The 23,774-nt window shown below is 38.6% G+C and overlaps 2 protein-coding genes across 29 annotated transcripts in view; one reads left to right on the plus strand and one right to left on the minus strand.

The window, feature by feature from the left end:
* Positions 1-813: 813 nt before the first annotated feature.
* MDH1 (malate dehydrogenase 1) lies at positions 814-20,010 on the minus strand. 2 transcript variants are annotated; one of them, XM_035272457.3, is made up of 9 exons: positions 19,931-20,010; positions 14,078-14,176; positions 13,139-13,235; positions 11,277-11,452; positions 9,678-9,800; positions 3,508-3,684; positions 2,978-3,091; positions 2,041-2,130; positions 814-1,149 (listed from the first exon to the last, which is right to left on the minus strand). In XM_035272457.3, the coding sequence occupies exons 1-9, from the start codon at positions 19,931-19,933 to the stop codon at positions 1,024-1,026; spliced, it is 1,005 nt and encodes a 334-aa protein (XP_035128348.1). In that variant the 5' UTR covers positions 19,934-20,010; the 3' UTR covers positions 814-1,023. The 2 variants fall into 2 exon arrangements, with proteins under 2 accessions (XP_035128348.1, XP_035128349.1); XM_035272458.3 differs by lacking the exon at positions 3,508-3,684.
* A 465-nt stretch (positions 20,011-20,475) lies between these two features.
* WDPCP (WD repeat containing planar cell polarity effector) overlaps positions 20,476-23,774 on the plus strand; it is a 559,060-nt gene continuing 555,761 nt past the window's right edge. For 26 of the 27 annotated variants that reach the window (XR_013526575.1, XM_035272444.3, XM_078349201.1 and 23 more), the window contains exon 1: positions 20,476-20,783. Coding sequence is in view for 16 of the 27 variants with exons in the window: in XM_035272442.3 (XP_035128333.1) it covers positions 20,709-20,783 (75 nt within the window). In the remaining 11 variants the exon portion in view is untranslated. The remainder of the gene's footprint in view (positions 20,784-23,774) is intronic. The other variant, XM_035272447.3, reaches the window with a different exon arrangement.

The following is a 23,774-nucleotide window of genomic DNA, read 5'->3' on the forward strand; positions in this document are numbered from 1 at the left end:
CAACCCAAATGCCCATTGATGATAGACTGGATTGGGAAAATGTGGCACATATACACCATGGAATATTATGCAGCAATCAGAAATGATGAGTTTGTGTCGTTTATAGGGACATGGATGAATCTGGAGAACATCATTCTCAGCAAACTGACACAAGAACAGAAAATGAAACACCGCATATTCTCACTCATAGGCGGGTGATGAAAAATGAGAACACATGGACACAGAGAGGGGAGTACTAAACACTGCGGTCTATTGGAGGGAAAAGGGGAGGGCCAGTGGGAGGGGGAGGTGGGAAGGGATAGCCTGGGGAGAAATGCCAAATGTGGGTGAAGGGGTGAAAGCAAACAGAACACACTGCCATGTGTGCACCTATGCAACTGTATTGCATGCTCTGCCCATGTACCCCAAAACCTAAAATGCAATAAAAAAATAAAAAAAAAAAGAAAAAAAAAAAAAAGAAAAAATCAGAATTCTTTAGGCAAGCTGGGAAACATGCAAGTTTGTTTTCTTTTATTTTTTGAGGAGTTTCACTTGTTGCTCATGCTGGAGTGCAGTGGCATCATCTTGGCTCACTGTAACTTCTGCCTCTTGGGACAAGCTATTCTCCTGCCTCAGTCTCCCACCTCTACTATTTTTTATTAGAGACATGGCATTACTATGTTGCCAGGCTGGTCTCGAACTCCTGACCTCAGGTGATGTACCTGCCTCAGCCTCCCAAAGTGCTGGGATTATAGGTGTGAGCCACTGTGCCTGGCTGCAAGTTTATTTTCTGAATAGATACTAAATATTAGCTGGAAACAGTGTCTGAGCCACTTTCATTCGAATATATATTTATTTAGAATGCACAGTAACAGCATGATGATAAACTGTCATTCACAAACGTGTACCAAGAAGCACATAATTTTTAAAATGTGTTGTTTTTCACAAGTAATTTAAGTATAGCATTATTATCATTTGGTACTTGAGTCAAAGACGACATTTAGATTCTTCAGCTTTGAGGCAGTTAGTAACATTATTGTCTAGTCAGGCAGAGGAAAGAAATTCAAAAGCAGTTTCTTTTTCTTCTGTCAGCTCCTTTGCAGTAAGATCCATCTTCTCACGTGAGAAATCATTAACAGGGAGACCTTCAACGAACTTCCAGGTCTTATTCTGTTTGAAAATAATGCAAGTAAGAGATTTAAATGGGAACTGATCTTCCAATAAGCAACAACCTAGTTGTTGTTTAAATTTTATAAATAAACTTTTTTTTTAAGTTTATTTTTAAGTTTATTTATTTAAAGTTTATAAATAAACCTATATTTATTTGTTTTAAAGTCTAATTCTAAAGAAGTAAATCAGAATCCAGATCTTAATAGATAATTCTAATAAAAACTCAACACTTGAATTTAAAACCCCTTGAATCTAAATTTAAAAAAAGAACTTTAAAAATGATTGACTTTAGCACAGTTATAATAAAGAGCAACAACACTGAAAGACTTCGCTTCATTCAGAAATATACTATGTGTAGGTCTCTAATACTAGAGGCATAATAACATACTGTTTAGTGGAAGAGCTGAATCTTCCTTTCCAGGTTAATTTCAATCACAAAAACTTTAAATGACCTCAAGTTGAAATACATATTGTTTTAAAGCTGAGAAAGATGTCTACTTTAGTAAAGGAACAATTTTCTAGACAAAGTTATACTGTTCTATTTTTGGGGGGGACAGGGTTCCACTCTGTTGCTGAGGGCGTGGTGCAGAGGTACTGTCATGTTTCACTGCAGCTTTGACCTCCTAAGCTCAAGTGATCCTCCTACTTTAGCCTTTCAAGAAGCTGGGACCACAGGTATGAACCACCATGCCTGATTATTTTATTTTTGTAGAGATGAGGGTCTCACTACGTTGCCCAGGCTGGTCTTGAACTCCTGGGCTCAAGCAATCTTGCCACCTTGGCCTTCCAAAGTGTTGGGATTATAGAAGTGAGCCATCATGTTTGGCCAGTAATACCATTCTTAAACACATAACTACTTTCTCAAAGCGAAATAACTCCAAAATACTTTACCTTGATTACAACAGGGAATGAGTAGAGCAGATCATCAGGAACACCATAGGAATTGCCATCAGAGATAACACCCATGGACACAAACTCTCCCTGAAAATAACAATGTTTCACATTCTCATGGTGATTAGTTCACACAACTGACACAGGAAATAATAAAATTAAACCAGCCCTCTCTTAAAATGTTCGTAACATCATTACTATGTAAGGAACTATCATCAGCAACAGGTACTTCCACGACAAGATAACTTGCATGGATATTATTTCATTCCATTCTTCCATATCATATGTGAAGTAGGCCAGGGAAACCTAATCCTCATTTTGCAGATGAGGAACCTGTGGACTAGAAGAAAAAGTTTCACCCCTACAGTGTATCAGGCATTGTGCTGTTTTCCATATTTAATCTCCTTTAACCCTCACAACCCTGTGTATAATAGTAATGTCGGCCGGGCACAGTGGCTCACGCCTATAATCCCAGCACTTTGGGAGGCCGAGGCGGGTGGATCACGAGGTCAAGAGATCGAGACCATCCTGGCAACAAGGTGAAACCCCATCTCTACTAAAAATACAAAAATTAGCTGGGCATGGTGGTGCGTGCCTATAGTCCCAGCTACTTCGGAGGCTGAGGCAGGAGAATTGCTTGAACCCAGGAGGTGGAGGTTGCGGTAAGCCGAGATCATGCCATTGCATTCCAGTCTGGGTAACAACAGCGAAACTCCGTCTCAAAAAAAAAAAAAAAAAAAAAAAAATAATAATGTCATGTAAAGATGACAAAACAGCTCAGAAAGGTCAAGGCTAAGAAACTCCCAAGGTTAGTTAGTAGGCAGCTGAGCGGAGGAATGAACCTAACCTGACTGTAGCAAAGGCTATATTCTTTTTATATTATAGCATCAGGCAAGAAAAATAAAATAGTGACTTGTGCAAATGACTAAATCTTTACCTCTGGGGTTCCAAACCAGATGTCCCTGACATGGTCACAGATGGCTTTTGCAGCAGACATTGCACTGGATAGTTTTCGAGCCTTGATGACAGCAGCGCCACGCTGCTGCACAGTCTGGGAAGGGGGCAGGCAAAGGCAGCAGTGTTATTTGATCATGATAGCAAAATTTTTATTGATTCCAGTAGACCTTGGGGTGAAAGGCTATGTCCAGGGCTTAATGTGTCCCCTCCAAAATCATGCAACAACCCGATGTTAGCCTTACTAATCCTTATGGAAAAAGAAAACTATATATCCCCATATAAAGTTTATCATACTTCATGCAAAGACATGGATCTTGGTATAAATCTCAACTGCTATGCTACAGATCGCATCAGATCAGACTGGATCATGACTGGCTTACTATGATCCCGAAAGTATGTAGTCATCAGAGCAACTGTGAAAGACCTGCTCTCCTTGAAGGTTTCCTGTCCTAAGTGTCTCTCAAGAGTTTTTATGCTCAGGTGTTAAGAAGGCTCATAGACTTTTCTTACTGTGACAAATTCTCCCTTGAGCCAGTTGTCATCTTTCAGAGCTTCATAAACACCAACTTCCTTTCCTTGCAATTTCACCTTGGCATGGTTGACATCTGGATACTGAGTTGAGGAATGGTTTCCCCAGATAATGACATTCTTTACATCATTAGCAGTCACACCAAGTTTAAGAGCAATCTAGTTAAATTGAAAACAAATACATTACTTAGACTAATGCTTTTTATTTACAATTGGGACCTGTTTTGACAAATGCCCTTAAGTAAAGATAAAAAGCTTCTGAAATTTCAAGAGAACACAAGAGTTATATTGACTTGTAAAAAATGTAAATTTATTGTTTGGCAATTCCCTACAACAGCTTAACAGTGGTAACAACTGTGGATGTTAAACTTTATGGAGTAGAATGTTTAAAAGTAGGAAGCATCCCATAGTTTGTCGTTAACGTATTCATACAGTAAGTGTATCAAATATAAAACATTAATCAAGTTACTATTTATTAATCAATTTACTATTTCTTGACTAAATGTGATCTTTTGTTTCATTGTTAATGTTTATTTGGAGATGTCTTCTCAGTGCTTCTGAGTAATCAGGTATTTGGGCACTTTCTATGTAGAAAGTAAAGGTAGTAATTTTATGTAGTAATTTTATCTTTCTATGTAGAAGGTAAAATTTTTATTATATATCATATACAAACTAATTTTCAAATAATCCTTAATATAAAATTTTAGAGTTGGATGGGACTCAAATTACCAAGATATGACTGTTTTCATTTTATGTATCAGGAAACTGAAGAGGTTTTCCCTATAAATATATGTGTGTATTTGTGTGTACACACATATATACACACTAAAATAACATATGTAACAACCTCTAGCTATAACTCCAGAAAACACTTTAGGGTCTTGCAATGCCTTGCAATTATATGTAGTGTAAGTAGCCACAAAAAAGGTTAGAAAGTTATGTCTTGATAGATTTAAATAAAGCAAAATTAGCTTGCTTATTTTATGTACGGTGATAAGTTTATGTACAGAAAAGAAATTATTGGCCAGGCACGGTGGCTCACGCCTATAATCCCAGCACTTTGAGAGGCCGAGGCGGGTGGATCACAAGGTCAAGAGATCGAGACCATTCTGGCCAACGAGGTGAAACCCCGTCTCTACTAAAAATACAAAAATTAGCTGGGCATGGTGGCGCGTGCCTGTAATCCCAGCTACTTGGGAGGGTGAGGCAGGAGAATTGCTTGAACCCAGAAGGCGGAGGTTGCGGTGAGCTGAGATCGTGCCATTGCACTCCAGTCTGGGTAACAACAGCGAAACTCCGTCTCAAAAAAAAGAAAAAAAAAAAAAAAATTATGATTAGGTGTATGTATAAATTGTTCCTAATTAGACAACAGAATTTATGATGAACCAGAAGGGAATGTGGAAAAATATTTTAAGAAGCTGATCTGTTTTGATGACATTGTGGGCAATTCTTCTTTCCTTGTGTCCCAGTAAGAATGGAAGAGAAAATTAGTTGTGCTAGAGTCTGTAGCTTTAGCACACATAATGCAGCATTTGAATATTTACCATGTGACAAAGGGAATACACTTTGACATTTTAAGGAAAATTTTAAAACAAGGGTAATAACAGCTCTAAACTGGAAACAACTCAAATGTCCTTCAAGAATTGTTAAATATAAGGCCGGGTGCGGTGGCTCACGCCTATAATCCCAGCACTTTGGGAGGCCGAGGCGGGTGAATCACAAGGTCAAGAGATCGAGATCATCTTGGTCAACATGGTGAAACCCCGTCTCTACTAAAAAAATAAAAAAATAAGCTGGGCATGGTGGCACCAAAAAAAAAAAAGAATGGTTAAATATGCTGGGCACAGTGGCTCATGCATGTAATCCCAGCACTTTGGAAGGCTGAGGTAGATGGATCATGATGTCAGGAGATTGAGACCATCAACATGGTGAAATACAAATCTCTACTAAAAATACAAAAATTAGCTGGGTGTGGCAGCGCATGCCTGTAATCCCAGCTACTCATGAGGCTAAGGCATGAGAATCACTTGAACCTGGGAGGTGGAGGTTGCCATGAGCTGAGACCGTGCCACTGTACTCGAGCCTGGTGACAGAGCTAGAGTCCTTCTCAAAAATAAAATAAAATAAAATAAAATAAAATAAAATAAAATAAAAGAATGGTTAAGTAAATTGTACTGTCTTATATATACAACAGAATAAATAAAAGATGCATGGAAAAACAACAAACAGGAACAACCAACAACCTGGATGAATCTTAAAGGCATTGAACTGAGTGAAAAAGAGCCAGTCTTGAAAGGTTCCTTATTGAATGATTCCATTATTGTAACATTCTCAAAATGAAAAAATTGTAGAGGTGGAGAGCAGATAAATGATGTCAGGGACAAAGAAAAAGGGAGGTGTGACTAATAAGAGAGAGTATGAAGCAGTTATTTTGTGAGTGATGAAGAAATTGTGTGTCTTGACTATGGTGGCAGTTATAGGAATCTACACTTGTATTTATTTATTTATTTATTTATTTATTTTTTGAGACGGAGTTTTGCTCTTGTTACCCAGGCTGGAGTGCAATGGCTCGATCTCGGCTCACTGCAACCTCCGCCTCCTGGGTTCAGGCAATTCTCCTGCCTCAGCCTCCTGAGTAGCTGGGATTACAGGCACCTGCCACCATGCCCAGCTAATTTTTTGTATTTTTAGTAGAGACGGGGTTTCACCTCATTGACCAGGATGGTCTCGATCTCTTGACCTCGTGATCCACACGCCTCGGCCTCCCGAAGTGCTGGGATTACAGGCTTGAGCCACCGCGCCCGGCCTACACTTGTATTTAAATGTCATAGAATCATTCATAAAGACACAGAAAAAATAAGTGAATGTAAAACTGGTGAAACTTCAGTAAGTCTAGTTAATAGTATTGTATGTAATTTATTGACTTCCTGGTTTTGAGAATACTCTGTAGTTATGTAAGATGCCATCAATGGATGATGGGTACATGAGACTTCTCTGTACTATTTTTTTGCGACTTTGGAGTCTAAAATTATTTCAAATTAAAAAGTAAAGAAAAACTCCAACCAACCAACCAACCAAAAAGGATAAAGATAAAGGCCATTACCAAAAATGTCTGGAATGTTGACTGGTCTTCACACTAATTTATTCTGTTAGGTAAGAAGTAAACTGTCTTTACTTTCACTTTAACTCTTAAACTAGTTGAGACTGCTTTCTTAAATACTAAAATTGTTAGTCTAAAAAAGTTTACTTAAAAATTTCTGTTTGTGATATTGTAAATCACTTTTGACAAACCTAATCCCTGCTTCATATAGTTTTGCAAGTATCAGGACTATTATCTACAATATTTGCATTAGTCTCTAAAATTAGTTGATGGTTGGTTTCTGGGGTAACCAGATATTGATCTGCTTAGCCTGTAGGGTCTGGTATAGTAGCAAGGTGCTCAACCATTTCTTACGTGTGCCATGGCCTGAAAGAACTGGGGAAGAAATTGTGGAATAAATTGCTCTTACTTACATTTATACTTATATTTAGCTAGTTTGGTATTAAAAAAAGATAAAATTTATACCTGGAACAATTAACTCAAGATATATATTACCAGGAGCTTACAGCCCACAACTCCTCTGAATGTCAGTTTCAATGCTCCAAAGTACAGTGAAGACAAAAATGCCTCTAGGCCTCTCCACCCTCAGTCCTTCTTGGCTCCTCTGCCTTCCTTTGTTCTTGTGGCCCTCCTCCTCTTGCTCCTGTGATCTCTTGAGCTAATCCAGTTCTCTCAGGACAGCAAAGTCCAGGTACGTTGCACCCAGAAGACATAATTTCTTAATATGATTCATGTCACAGCTAGTCTAAATTAATATGTAACCAGAATAACAATTCTTTGCTCCCTTAGACACTCATGTCTATCATATATGTCTGTTAAAGTTTTTGATTAATTCTCCAGCCCTGGTAATTTTCTTCCATGTGATACTAGCTAACTGATATCATTTTCAAATAACCTTATCATTATAAGACATAAATATCATATCAGCAGACATAAATACAGTGCTGGCTTGCAAATACACAGGGAAGTTCTACAGAAAAGTCACTAAGCTAAGGCCTCCGAATTCTAAGACAAAAAACCTAGCAACCATTCCCGTAAGAAAAACTTATCTTTGGGTTATTTTGCTTACTGGATAAATAACTTCTTTTAGAGGAAGAAAGTGGTTCTTCAGAGACTCCCTAAAAGCTCTCTCTATGCCAGAGTGACATTATTATGCTAGGCTGAAATAGTGCCTAGCCAAGGGCCTGGGAATAACAAAGAACATGTGCCAAAGTGAAGGTTAAAGTCTGAGGAGATAGCACTTTCTTCCCACTTTGCTCATTCAGAGTTTAGCCCTGCAATGAAAACTGTTTCAGGCACCAGGACTAAGCATCTCTTGGTAGTACCTTTGGAAGTACAATTTTCCATGGCCTGTCTCCACCAAAGCCTCAGGCAAAACAGCAAAAAGTGGTTGTCAGTGTCATTGTGCTACCTCTTTCTTCTAACGAAATAAGTCACTTTTTTTTGCAATCCAGAGTTTACAACTGTAACACATATAATATCTCTTCCATTACAACTGTCCCACAATGCCCAAACCTCCTACCTCCATTCATTCAAACAAACTCCTATTCCTTCTCAGCTACCACCAGACCCAGCCCACCACCTAAAGCCTCTCAGAGAATATTTGCACTTTAAGCTAAAAATTTAAGGGTTGTTATCTAACAACCCCCTAAATTAGGAATGTTTAGGCTGTATGCCTCTTAGAAATAAAAACAAAATCAACTAATAATAATAGCAGCCAACCTTTCTTGTGTTTTACTATGTGCAGACACTTTGCTGAGGGCTTAAAATGGATCTCATTTAATCCTTATAAGAACTCTCTGAGGTTGATACATTTTATACATTGAATACACTTTCTCAAAATCACAGAGCTAGTAACTGGACTAAGGGAAGTTGTTAACATTAGGTAAGAACATACATAAGGGTTTGGAGTCAGGCAAATCATGGTGGCTCCATAATTTACGAGCTGTATGACTCAGCAGGTTCCCTGACTTCCTTGGGCCTCAGGTTTCTTACCTAAAGTAGGGATAATATGAGATACCTCATATGGTTACTATAAAAATTAAATGGAAAATTATATGTCTAGCATTCAATTTACAGTAGATGCTTAACAAATGTATATTCTTTTCTCTTTCACTAGGCATTCCAGAGCTGAAGGGTTATTAATTCTCAGTTTAGGGTAGTAGTGCTTCAATTTAGACCTCACAGCATCTTCTGGTTAACAACTTTCTTTTTAAACTAAATAAAGTTATATTTTCTAGAAGAAAAAGCACTGAACTCATAGACCTATCTAGCGGTGATGACCTACAGCCAAGAAGGAATGGCCAGAAAAGCATTAGGGCAAAAGATTCTGTCCAAAACTAGAACTTTATCATGACTTCCAACAGCACCAGGACCACTTAGATCTGAAAAAGCCTAGGAAAGTAACTCAGATCAGTGGCTTGGCTTCTAATTTTTTGAAAAGCTATTGTTAATTCCCCGGTCACTGGTTCTTCAGCATATTTATCTATGGATCAAAGGATAAGGAAAATTAGCAACAGAGTTTAGCTCCTAAGTAGTGAAAGTAGGAAACTTTACAGATACACAGAATATTAAAAAGACATAAAATTGAAAACTAAATTAAATATAAAATTAAAAATTAAAATCTGAATTTGTTTAGCTGCAGGTAAAATAGCAGAACCATACAATCACACAACGTTCAAGTTTTTTGTTTATATAATTTCCTATATATCTGACAAAAATTAAACTAAATTATGTATTATCATGTATAACAAATTTTTAACCACTGTAACAAGAGAACATTAGTAACTGCATTTAATTATAGTTAGCAATAGAAATATAGCTAAAGACAAAATCAAGTAGGAAGTCCAGCCTCTGGTCCTTTACAAGAATACATTTAAAGATTCCCTAACAAATTAATGATAATTTACTCTTAATTTAATAAAAGTAATAGGTTCCTACTAAACAAAAATAAGAAAAAAGCACAAACTCAGATTCAGTTATTTTACAAGTGAGAGAAAAATGTTTTAAAGATGAACATTCATAAGATTTAAGACTTATGAATTTTTCTTACTTGAGCTTTAGCTCGGTTGTGATCCAAACGGGTCAAGCAACTGAAGTTCTCCTTGGGGATGGATGGAGCTGACTTGGAGGCAGTCAGGCAGTTGGTATTGGCTGGATTACCCACAACAATAACCTATGAGGAATGGAAGGAACAGAAGAGTTACAGACTATATACTTATTAACTAAGCTACGTTAAAATTTGACAGAAAATGTCTAATAGGTAGCCTTTGTACAGGGGATGCTTGGGAAACATTATGTAGCATAGGAAAATACATTTTAAGTTATAAAATCTTTAATAAAATGATAAAAATTTTTGAAATAATATATTTATAAAAAAGTTACAAGCATATTATATGAATCCCATGTATTTTTAGTCTTTTTTTTTTGGTACCTCTTTTGACAAGCTGCAGACAAGATACTTCACTGCCTCTAAGTATTGCAGTGCTGGTGAATATTTCTCACAAACAAGGATGCTTTGCGGAGGTGGAATTACTATGCAAGGAATACTATACCTCCAAAAAGCTTGGAATTTAGCAGTCTGAACAAACTTGTAATCTTTTATTGGGACCTGAGGATTTCTATTCAACTTTTAGTATTTTCTGTGATTACAAAAAATAAGTGAACTATTTAAAATTAAGTCCACAGAAAGCAAAAATGCAGACATCCATGAAATGTTATAGATAGAACATTATAATGGGCAACTTAAAAAATCTTAAAACTTTTTTTTTGCTTTTTTTTTCAAAGTCAAGATAGTAAAGTATACAGAAATCAGTTTAACCTTAACCAGCAAGCCTAACTGCTGTATGACAATTAAGTTCTAGTTAATTAATAGTTCGCTAATAAAAGGTTTGGCTGGGGGTGGTGGTGGTGGCTCATACCTGTAATCCCAGCACTTTGGGAGGGCGAGGTGGGTGGGTCACATGAGGTCAGGAGTTGTAGACCAGTCTGGCCAACATGGTAAAACCCCGTCTCTACTAAAATTCAAAAATTAGCTGGGCATGGTGGCATGCACCTGTAGTCCCAGCTACTTGGGAGGCTGGGACAGGAGAATTGCTTGAACCTGGGAGGCAGAGGTTGTAGTGAGCCAAGATTGTACCACTGCACTCCAACCTGGGTAACAGAGCTAGACTCCATCTCAAAAATAAAAATTATAAAAAATAAAATAAAAAAGAAGGCTTATTGTAATATTAAGACATATTTAGAAACCTGAGCATTCAGAAACTACCATCTTCTACTCCTGAGAATAAACTTACCTATGGCTATCTCCTTTCAGAATCACACACATATCCAAATGTCTGAATAAGTATTCCCACACAGCAAAAATACATCAAAATGTCCCATGCCTTCTTTATAGGTTTAAGAACTAATATTAAATTTTCACATTATACTAACAGGAAAAATATTTTTGAGTACTCTGAATATAGATTTCTACACTATAAGAAAAAACCCAGAAAGAGAGAGCTTAACGAGCAAAACTCTATAGCCGTATCTACTGATGATTGTACAGAACTAGAGAAAAGGGCAAATAATTTGGTTTTACTTAAATGCTAAAAGCATAAGTTTCAAATGCTAATAATGAAAAGATCCCATAAAATACAGTGTTGGTCACCTTAACTGACTTCTTTGCGTATTTATCCAAGGCTGCACCCTGGGATTTGAAGATTTTCACGTTTGCTTTCAGTAAATCTTTTCTCTCCATGCCCTCCCTTCTTGGCATGGAGCCTACGAGAATGGCCACATCCAGGTCTTTGAAGGCAACCTCTTCTTTATCTGTTGCGATGACATCTGTGGACATGGCAATACATATGCAGAGCTACTTAAACACCAAAGTTTGAAGTTTTCTTTTTCATATTGAATCTACCAATTAATTTTTTTACTTGTTGCAAGTGTTTACATATCACACTGATATACATTTCAGGAGCCTAAGAAAACAAAGATAATACATTAATTTAACAACCATAACATCAGAAATGTCAATAGATGCATTTTGCTTTTCCTATTTCAATAATTACCTTAAATTTCAAAAATTCCATAGCTTTTATCTTTTATAATCATATATGATGCAAGGTATAACGATGACTTTTGAAGCAACACTTATTATTCACACAAATTACCACATAACACAAAAGAGCAACTAATTCACCTAATCTTTAAATTACTTTAAGGTCTAAGATACCAATCACGAATTAAAAAATCATAAATGTTTATTAAGGAGTTTTGTGCCAGGGATAATGCTAAGATATTTATATTATTATCAAATTTAATATTCACATTTTATAGACGGAGACACTGAGGTTTAAAGAGATTAACTCGCCACCATCAAAAGATAATGGAGATGTAATTCCAGCCTAGGTTGGTCCAGAGTTCAACCACTATACTCCGGTGTCAGTACAGTAAGCGCACATCACTTGTTTTTTGACTAAAGAACATATATCATCGTACTTCTTTGTTGATTATATTAAAAAAGCTATGATCAACATTTAGCATTTTCACTGGAAAACTGGCCATCATAGTTGCATCATAGTCAAAACTGCCATAAATCTGAAAATGGGCATAGGCAGGAACACCAGTTAGAGGAAAAAAAAACTTATCTTCCTCTTCCCAATCACATGTCCATATTCACATCTGGCAGGGGACAAACTGACTGCAATCTGGGCCCTTGAGAGAAAGCACAGGAAACTCAGCAGACAAAGAAATACAAATGGGAAAAAGCAGCAAAGCTGATTTGGAAAGAGCTGTGGGTGAGAAAAGGGAACCAACAGAATAGTGTGGGCAGTCATGTATTCTTCTACCGAACTATGCAACCAAAAGACTTAGAGTATCCCTTCTAGCAAATGTTTACTCAACAGATGAAAAATTTTAAGGAAAGTTTTTCTTGGGAGGTATATATTATTTTGCTTAGTGCAAACTTCTAGGAGAGTATCATTAATTAATCCCTACCCCAAAAAAAGACTATGATGAAGCTATAGCTAAAGAAGAATATTCAAATTAATTTAGAATTTTAATAAACTTCAATCACATTTAAGGCTTCCTTATTATATTTGTGGTATAGTTCAATGCTTTGCAAAGGCCCTTATCTGAGCTCTTCTGAGTTTTTTGCAAACTATATAGCATACGGTAACGACAATTTTACACTGTCTCAACCTGATGACTGGTAGATGGGATGGGGACCATATAAGAGGAACCAACTAACTTCCAGAGCAATATATAGAGAAGGACATCCTGCACAACTGAGAAAGTTTTCCCTTACAGGATGCTACTATTACCGTTTAGGTAGACTACATAACAGAATGTAGACAATTTCTACACACTGTCTATAATGTATGTGTGTAGACAATGTCAGGTATATAACCCTTACGCATTATTATACTTAACTGGCATAATAAATCATGTACACACACATTTGGGAAAAAAGGATAGTCCTTTACCTGACATTGATATTATAAAATCCTTTCTCTATCCATAACTCACCTTTCAGGAGGGGAAGGGCACAGTCTTGAAGTTCCATTAGGACACCATCCAGGACACCCATCATGGGGGTGATATCCAACAGCACAAGAATTATAGGCTACCAAATATCAAGGATAGTATCTGTTAGTGTAGGCTATTTCATTTAGACACAAGACAGTCTTTTCCCAGTTTTTATTTGGTATGTACATGCATATAATTCCCATTAATTAGTCATGATGATTATTTTAGAAGGTCAGGTATCTAGTACTATGCCCTTTCAGAAAAAAGAATGCTATAAAACAAGCACCAGTTTGCTAACAGACACAGTGAGAGGAATCACCACTACTCAATTTTAAGAGTATGTGAAAAAAAAAAAAACCATCAAATTGAGTGACATACCACAGCTTGCTCTTATTGTTAATAGCTGTATGTTTGATTTCAGTTCATGGAAAGCTAAGTACAGTATCTGACATGAAAGAAGAATTCAATATCCATGGGTCAAGAAATGGAATAAATGAATACCTTAGAAAAGGATTTTACTGTAAATTAATCAGGCTTGTTGGAAATGGGAGCACCTGCTTTTATTGGGAAGCAGATTTTCTGACTATTTTGGTTCTAAAGGTCGTTTATGAACAACGAAGTGCTTATTGAGCAACTTTCTCTCCCACATGACTGTAAGTTACTGTCATTATTGTTATCTCCCATTGACTGACACCTGCTGGTTGCACCAAATCAACTAAGTACAATATATGGAAGAGTTCTCATTTGCAAAGTGCTTTCAGTGCCCGGAGGAATACATATAAATACCTTACTAGCTTCCATTTATAGCAATGTGCCTATTACATTTGTTGGGATTACCTATTCCTTCACTGTTTTACAATTTGTGTACAACTAAATATAGAATTTTATTAACCATATTCTTACTCTAATAACTTAAGATTTATAGACATCGATTCCTACCTGGTCTTTACCAAAGACAGATCCATTTCCAATACTATACAGCAGTGAATATGCAATCTGACCAGCTGCTCCAGTCACAAGGACTCTGATTGGTTCGGACTGTAATGAAAAAGACCCATTAACATCTTTAAGTACTGTACCTTAAAAATATCCAGTAAGAAATCTTACTATAGTAAGAAATCCACATACTTTAAAAGTGAATGTGAAATTTTAAAGTCTCTTTGCATCTGGCTTAGTAGAAAATGAATGTGCTGCATATTTATGTGGCGTTATTTAACTCTCACGATGTAGAGAGCTAAAAGTGTTATCCTGGATTTACTTACATAATCTTATCCACCTTTTTGGGGATATTTTACCACTAAAATTGGCCCAATAATGTTGATGTGCTCGGCATGTGATGATCTAAACCCTGGCGGCCACTAGAACTGCATAAATCCTTATTATGCAAAGCCCCCACTCCCATCTGTTCAATAGAATCTTCATACCAAGAAGAGGAGTAAGAGGCTAAAACTTTCCATTTACATTGAGCCAAAACATTTAAATAAGACAATCATGCTTCAACTTTATTGTCTGAAGGAGGAAAAACAAGACTTTATTTTTTATTTTGGGAGAAACAAAAAGGAGAAAACGGTAATATCTGGATTACGGTATATTTTAGTATTAAATAATAATAAATAACAACAGCAACATGTAGTGACAGACAGCTGACGACCTGATTCCAAGGGAAAATTATTTTTAAAAACGAGGAGGGGGAAGACATACAAAGAGATTTCAACAGACCCTGAACAAAATACAGACATATAAACAAAGACAACTGATAATCAAGGTGATGACTGAGTTATTAAAAAAAGACTAAGCTAAGATAATGTAAAAAATAGAATTTTGTGTGTGTGTGTGTGTGTGTGTGTGATTTTAAGGAGCCAAAAGTTTCCACTGCCATCTTTACCCCTACCTGCATGGAGAAATGGTCCATTGATGTGACTAAGCCTAGAACTGTTTGGTTTCTTTTTATTTAAAATTCCCTGTTTCAGATGAGAATCATGTCTCTGAGATGAAACAAGAATGGATAGCCTGGAAGGCTTCTTTTATGCTTCTAACTCTAAGCTCTGAAGGTCAGCAACACTCAGCAATTTGGTACCCACAGAAGTCAAAGGAAAAAAGTTTCAAAAAAGAAGTGTCAGACTGGTAGCAGTGGCTCACACCTGTAATTCCAGCACTTTAGGAGGCCGAGGCGGGCAGATCACCTGAGGTCAGGAGTTTAAGACCAGCCTGACCAACATGGAGAAATCCTGTCTCTACTAAAAATACAAAAATTAGCCAGGCATCGCAGCACATGTCTGTAATCCTAGCTATTCAGGAGGCTGAGGCAGGAGAATTGCTTGAACCTAGGAGGCGGAGGTTGCGGTGAGCCAAGATTGCACTGTTGCACTCCAGACTGGGCAATAAGAACTCAGTCTCAAAAAAAAAAAAAAGTGTTAACTGATGTAGAAAAATGATCATAGCCAACTATACAATATTTGTTTTCTAATTTGTTATTACTATTTATAGAAAAATCTTTAATGGCCTAAGTATGTTTTTCATTCTGTCATTTCCCTTCTTTCCTTAAAGTCAAGTAGAATACGTAAGAAAAAGGGAATAGAGGAAGAAATTATTATTATTATTATTATTATTATTACTCCCTTTACCTTTAGAATGCAAGATCCTTAAGGACAGGAACTTTTGTCTATTTTATTTACTGCTATATCTCAATTGCCTAGAAAAACTCCTGGCACATAGTTATAACTCGGATATTTACTTGAAGGAATAGCTGGGTCCTGTAAAACTACCAAAAAGATGGAAATGTGTAAGAACTGTTTGGATACATATGTAACATGCTTAAAAATTTTTTTAAAGAGATTTTATTCATTTAAGATATTTAAGGCTGAATGCAGTGGCTCATGCCTACAATCCCAGCACACTGCTGGGGGTCCAAGGTGGTAATCACTTGAGCTCAGGAGTTTGAGACCAGTCTGGGTAACACAGTGAGATCCTCTCTCTTAATAAACAATTTAGCTGGGTGTGATGGCACATGCTGTACTCCAGGCACCCGGGAGGCTGAGGTAGGAGAATCACTTGAACCTTGGAAGGCTACAGTGAGCCATTACTCTGTCAGTGCACTTCAGCCTTGGTGACAGAGCAAGATCCTGTCTCAAACAAACAAAAATTTATTCATATATACTACGAAGACAAAAGGTGTTTTATTCATATATACTATGTTTTCAGAAGGTTGGAAAGTTAGTGACCACAATAGTTCCAACTATAGTTAAGAAAATTATTTATGTCACTAGTACTAATGATAATGCCTTATAAATCTACTGATGAACTGCTGTCTCATTTAATTCATTCATTAAACAAAACACCACTAAATTCCTATCATGTACTTGGTACTATTTTAGGCCAAGGAATCCATTGGTGAATCATAAGAAGAAAACAAGAGGATAAGCCAATTCTCTAAAATGGGGCTAGAAAACAAGAGGATAAGCCAATTCTCTAAAACGGGGCTAGAGAGGCAGTAGAGAGTAGTATTTAAATAAACTGACTTTGGGGTCAGACTTTCTGGGTTCAAGTCCTGGTTCCACAACTCGTTAATTGTATGCTCTAGGACAAGTTACTTAATCTCTCTATATATTATTTCCCCATAGTAAAATGGAGACAATAATAGCAATTATCTAACAAATCGAGCAGTTTTGAGGATTAAAAGAGTTAACACACAAAGCACTAAGAACAGTAGGAGTATTTATAATTATCATCACAGAATTTTCCTCTAAAGACTTTAATAGCCTGTGATTTTCTATTTACATGTCTGTTGTTCTCTATTAGGCTGTGAAGCCCCCTTGAGAGCAGTCTGCCTTTCATATGAATTTAATAAGTATTTGTTGAATGAGGGAAGGTTAGAGTAACAAGTATAAACACATACTACTTCAATGTACAGCAAGCTAGGATGAGAAAAGTGGGGTGGGAGAGAGTGAAGATCACTATCTATAAAGTTTAGCCTGCCATAAGGTCATCTGTATGGTTAGAATAATGCAGTCAATTTTAGTAGCTACTTAAAAAAGGTGTTCACAGTATCACAGCTCTTAGTGATGGGGCTGTGGCCAGCTAATGAAGAGTTAATTCCACTTCAGCAGTTTCCTTCTGTGTCTTTGGAGAAATTACTTTCACAGGTAGGTAATTCCATCTTATTAATAGTAGTATGAGGCTTAGTGTCTGAATGTTTGAAGATGAAACAGAGAAAGAAAAGTCCAGGTCTGGTACATTGGAGCTGAAAAGCAGGAGGGTGGGAGAGTCCTGCCGACTTTCACAATGTTACAGTGTGAACATAGGTTACTATTCTTTGCTCAGTTATCTGGGCAGTCTGCCAAGATCCAAAGAAGGAACGTCTTTGCTCTTAGCAAGGCACCAATGATCTTCCTGCAAATGCAGGCTCTATGCTAACTTCTCAGCTACAACTATTGAATTTAAGTGTCTCTGTTACTCCACAGACAGATCCACATATTCCTTTTTCACTTTCTAATTTATATATATTTATAAATTACATGGATTTCTGTATCACAAAAAATAAGCGCTACCATTTAGATTCCTTCATACAGTTTATTTTGCTGTCACTCCCTATAGACAACAAGCAAAGAATCCTCCCCTTTGAATGAGCTTACAAAAAAAGGCTCCTTTCTAACTGATCATTCATACACTCTCCTGAAGGGGCAAGGAAATTGAGTCATGTGTGAGTTTGCTGTCAGTTTTGGCAAACTGCCAGACAAATTCTTCTTTATGTTCTGTCTCTCTGCTATCTGGCACCCCAGTGACCTTCTAGGGATGGGACCTTGCTAGGGAAAACCAGCTAAGAATCAGGAGCCCAAAATCTCTCTGTGACCTTGGGAAAATTATCTGACCTCAACAGACAACATTATAAGAGTAGATAAAATAATCTCCAAATTGCCTTTGAATTCTAGAATTCCAATATTTTGAATTGCAAGGAATAAAGCTATAAAAAAATCTACATGTAGATAACATAGTTGAGTTTGTATATGCAGTATGAGCTGGTAACTTCATCCAAAATCTCAGCTAGTAAAAATAAATTTTCAGCCGGGCGCGGTGGCTCACGCCTGTAATCCCAGCACTTTGGGAGGCCGAGGCGGGTGGATCACGAGGTCAAGAGATCGAGACGATCCTGGTCAATGTGGTGAAACCCCATCTCTATTAAAAATACAAAAAATTAGCTGGGCATGGCGGTGCGTGCCTGTAATCCCAGCTACTCAGGAGGCTGACGCAGGAGAATTGCCTGAACCCAGGAGGTGGAGGTTGCGGTGAGCCGAGATTGCGCCATTGCACACCAGCCTGGGTAACAAGAGGGAAACTCCGTCTCAAAAAAAAAAATAAAAAAAATAAATAAATAAAATTTCAGAGAGTTGAGTACACTGTCTCTCTGCTGCTGCGAGACCCCATGGCAGTGGTCCCTATAAAAATAAATATTCAGAAAGACTTGATAAGTATAAGAGACAATATAGAAAAATGTAAAGAGTGTGAGATTCTTGGGGCAAATTACATTCTCTCTGGGTCTCGATAAACTCAGCCTAAAGATCTGAAGTGGGGAGATTCGTCAAGATGACCTTTAAAAAATCCCGTTTAGTTCTAAAAGCAGAAAGTTCAAGGTTCTCAGATAATAAGTACCTCTGCTTACCTAAGGTTATTAGGACGGAAACCACTGAAACCGTAATTTAAATGACTAATTATGTGACAAAATATTTAGGAAGCCTAGGTTTAACACCCACTGGAAATTAGCAGCTGTCTCCACTGGCCCCGTTATATAAGCAGAGAGAGTAATGCCCTTGCCTTGAAAACGTGTCTTTTCAGGTTCTGAAAAATTTCCCATTCATTCGAACATTTCTCCACATTCTCCAGCCATTTTAGTATTTTGGAGATAAAGTAGAAAAAATAGTCGCAACTATAAATAAAAGCCACTGCGTTTATAGTATGAAGCGATTTCTCTGAGTTTTATAACAAATGTCACCTTCAAGCAGTACGCAGATTATTCCTACGTCAGAGTTCCTTCAACAACCCTCTCCCTCCCCCTCTCTTTCAGCAGTGGCAAGAGATGGAGATCTAGGTTATCCAGGTCTTCCATGACAAAATGGTTACACTGTTACATTTAAAAGAGGTGCTTCTGGAACTCATAACATACAGTTCAATAAAGAATATGTGCAGTAGTTATCTGGCTAGTGATGCCGTCACTTTAGCATGTCCTGGCATTGCAAAAGGAGGTCAATGAACGGGTTCCAAATAACATTTTGTGAAATTAGATATGGCGGAAACACCTCTCGTGCAAACGCAGATCGTCATCTGGAGTACCTGGTAAATACTATTTTTCCAGATTTCTGCTTTCAAAGGCCCTGTGACAAAAGCCCTTATAAACACTGTGGGCTAATGAGGAGAAAAAGGGGTTAGGACCCAACCTTTCCCTCCCATCGCAAACCTTATCGTCCATATCAAACAAACCCCATAATGTCCTTCGAAAAATAGCTTAAGCGTCATATTTTGTCCTCTCGCCATGCAGCAGGATTAAGATCGTGCCTCTTCAAGGACAAATACTTCCCCAGCGTCCTCCTAAGGGCCTCCCCATGCCCCGCAAGGTGGACGTCTATCCCTTCCCAATTATTGGGTCACTTAGACTATCCCCAGAAGATGAGTCCGAGCTTTCCAAAAGGCTCGAAGGACAGTGCCTTGCACATCTGCCTCCCAAAAGTCCCTAAAGTGTAAGAAACCCCACACAAGGGCGCGAGTGCCGAAGATAGGCAGGCACCCGGGGCCCACACTCACCATGACTCAAAACTGCGAGAACAATTTTAACGCCTGCAAAATGAGCCTCAGTCAGGTCACCTCTACCGCGGAACTGACTCGGAGTGGGCGAGCGGTGTTAGCGAAAAAAGGCTCCGCTCGCGACGCAGCCCTCTCTGGGAATTGTAGTTTACACTGCCCTGGTTCTGGCGCAATCGCGAAGGCGTTTCCTTCAAGTGTTGAACTACACTTCCCGAGACCAGAGGGTTTTCTCACGTTCCTCTCACTGCGCAGTTCGCCGATTGCAAAGTAGTCCCTGAGGATGAGCCACTCTGATTGGAGGACGACGACACGCGGATGGTTTGGGCTCATGAAAAAAAAGACCTGCCTGATGGCGCCTGGCAATTGGCCGGAGAGACGGCGTGTATAAGTCTAGGGAGGAGAGACCGACACCTTAGCGATATCACTCCCAGGCGTGCGACTGAGACTTCATACTCCCTTAAGGGTAAACGTGGGAGGTAAAGAGACCTTCCGCTGCGTAAAGCTGTCTCGACCCGGAAGCAAAATCTTTTTAAAAAAAACAATTCACACTCTGGAGGGGAGGGGGAATCATTAAGTTGGGACTACCCGACAGCTTCTGAGGTTGCTAAGCGACGAGGCGGGAGCGAGCGCACACTCAGACCGCTGGGTAGCACCTGAGCGAACTGTGGCGGCGGCGGCCCGGAGACCCTAGAGACGGAGCGAGCGTGTCGCTCCCTCCCGGGTTCAGGAACTCTTGCTTAGGAAGCTTCTGCCCGGGGTAGAAGCTTCTACCCTGGTGATGAGGCGAGAGTTTTCGCGGGACGCCTACTCCGAAGCGAGCGGGAGCCGTGCTTCTTCCCCACTCTCGAGGCAGGTGAGCCCTGGCCCGAGGGCAAGGGGTTTTCTTTTAAACTTAGAGACAGGAATGCGGTTGTGCGCCGTCCGGCATTGCTTTTATTAACTGGGCGGATACCTGCATGTTCGTGGGTCCCATCTCCGCCGAGTATGAGGGGTGTGGGAATGCAACTATTCTGGAGGGGGTGGTGCCCTGGAGTAGGCGCACCCCCAACCCCGCTATAAAATTGGGCTTTTCCAGAGTTAAATCAAAAATATTTATTGAGCATCTACTTTGTAGGAGTTGAGCCTCTCCCTTCCAGGAGGTCACAGTATTCGGATATAACTTTATCTAAGCCTTCCGTGAAGGTTGTTTTGCCCATTCTGTTTTGGAAGAAACGGTGCTCTTTAAACCATCTTGATTCTTAAAGTTATGCCAGAACGGCATTTCTGAGGAAAGACTGGAAGCTGAATGGGAGACACTGGTTGTTTAGTCAGTCAGTCTCAGCTGGTAAAACAACTTAAGAGGTTCTCTTTAAAATTAATGCTGCCCAAGAGAATTGCTGTGTACTAAAAGCTTGTTTCATGTGGATGTTGAAAGGAAGTTACGATGGTTGGGAGTAGCATATACGTAATGAAAATGATTAAAACATCTCTTATTAGATTACATTGTTTTAACTTCCGTTTTTTTTCTCTATTACTGATAAATGAATGCCAAGTAAAATATCTTTCAATTTTTTTCTCCGTTTTGGAGGATTTACTATTTTTGGAAAGAAATGTAATGCTTTACTTTTAGCATTTATTAATATCATACCTGAATGACTCTCCTTCTTGTATCTCTTTATTCATTTGGCTCTCAGGCAACAAACTTTCCTGGTTTTCCTCTTTTGTCCCTGGTTCTCAGTCCTTCCGAGTTTTTTTAAAGCTTTTTTTTTGCTGTGATCTCTTAACATTGTGGTGCCTGCATTCTGTCTATACTCAATCCTTCAGTGTTGCAACTAATTCATGAGTTGCATCCCTTCAAATGCTACTTTTATGTCAAAAGCTCTCAAATTTATGTGTCTAGTCCTGAATTAGTGGGTGTGCATTATTCTCAAGCCTAGGTTCTCTGAGTTTTACTTTTTACTCTGAGCTGTTACCAAAAATGTCTCATTATCCTTCTAAAAGAATTCTTCTAGCTGCTAACAGAAAGATTTTTCCATGTTATTGTCTTTCAAATTCTCATGATTTTTGTCCTTGATTTACAGTGAATTTTAGAAGGGAGCGTTTTTATGACCAGAAATCTCACTGCAGTCCTATAGCAGGACAGGACATTCCCATACTCCAAGAAGGCCACAAACGTGTGAGCCTCCGTATTCCCATCCAGTCCAGATATACAGAATTGAAATCACCTGTGTGGTAGCTCATGGGCCTTGTTCTGTTTATAGCTAGTTGCCTTTGTAAATCAGGTTAAGGTGTATATTAGCACTGATTGTAAATTACCTTTCTCACGTAATATAAGGCCAGGTGCGGTGGCTTATGCCTGTAATTCCAGCACTTTGGGAGGCCGAGACCGTGGATCACGAGGTCAGGAATTTGAGGCTATCCTGGCCAACATGATGAAACCTCGTCTCTACTAAAAATACAAAAATTAGTCGGGCGTGGAGGTGCATGCTAGTCCCACCTACTCTAGAGGCTGAGGCGGGAGAATCGCTTGAACCCGGGAGGCAGAAGTTGCAGTGAGCCAAGATCGCGACCTTGCACTCCAGCCTGGTGACAGAGTGAGACTGTCTCCAACAACAACAAAAAAAGTTACCTGGCCGGGCGCGGTGGCTCACGCCTGTAATCCCAGCACTTTGGGAGGCCGAGGCGAGTGGATCACAAGGTCAAGAGATCGAGACCATCCTGGTCAACATGGTGAAACCCCGTCTCTACTAAAAATACAAAAAATTAGCTGGGCATGGTGGCGCATGTCTGTAATCCCAGCTACTCTGGAGGCTGAGGGAGGAGAATTGCCTGAATCCAGAAGGCAGAGGTTGCAGTGAGCTGAGATCGCGCCATTGCACTCCAGCCTGGGTAACAAGAGCGAAACTCGGTCTCAAAAAAAAAAAAGTTACCTTTCTCAGGTAATATAATACATTGCAAGAGAAGATGTTTGGTCAGGTGGGTCTATCAGCACATTTCCAATTATACTAATAAGATTGTGTTCCCTTCCTTCCTTTTGACCTGTCTTGGTAATAACTAATGTCAAATAGCACAATATGTCATTGATATTTCATTGTGAGTTTGAATCTCTAGGTGGTTTGTGAATGTGTTGCAGACATTCATTTTTTGGTAAGGCAACAAACAGAGCATTAAACTGTTATGCTATATTTGGAGATGTACTTAATTTTTTTTGCCCAGCCTCGCATTATTTAGTAAGGTAATATTTAATTCAAATGGTAGAAAATGTTTGAAATACTATTCTAACAACGTCCAGGAAAGATATTAAAGGAGCATTAAGTTTCAAATCCATGAAACAGAATGTTGGCCCTTGATACCCAAGGCGCTTTCGAACTCACAAGATCTTATGCTTTTTTATAGTATAAAATTATGTAACCTCAGCTAGGCATGGTGGCTCACACCTGTAATCTCAGCACTTTGAGTGGCTGAGGCTGGAAGATCGCTTGAGTCCAAGAGTTGGAGACCAGCCTTGGCAATATACTGAGACCTTGTCTCTACAAAAATTTTTTAAAAATTAGCTGAGTATGGTAGCTTGCATCCGTAGTAGTCCCAACTACTCAGGAGGCTGAGGTGGGAGGGTTGCTTGAATCCAGGAAGGGGAGGTTGCATTGGCATCACTGCACCCCAGCCTCGGCAACAGGGTGAGATCCTCACCTGTCTCAAAAAGAAAAAAAAAAAAGTAAAGAAAATTATTTAACTTCATATTAATTTTATCTGTAGCATATATAAAAGTCATATAGATCTAGTTAAAACACATTCATTTTAATGTTTTCCTTAATGAAGTACTATTACGCTTTTAAGCTATTTTTATAGCAATTTTGTTATAATC

Source organism: Callithrix jacchus, chromosome 14 (genome assembly GCF_049354715.1).
Source record: "Callithrix jacchus isolate 240 chromosome 14, calJac240_pri, whole genome shotgun sequence".
NCBI lineage: Eukaryota > Metazoa > Chordata > Mammalia > Primates > Cebidae > Callithrix > Callithrix jacchus.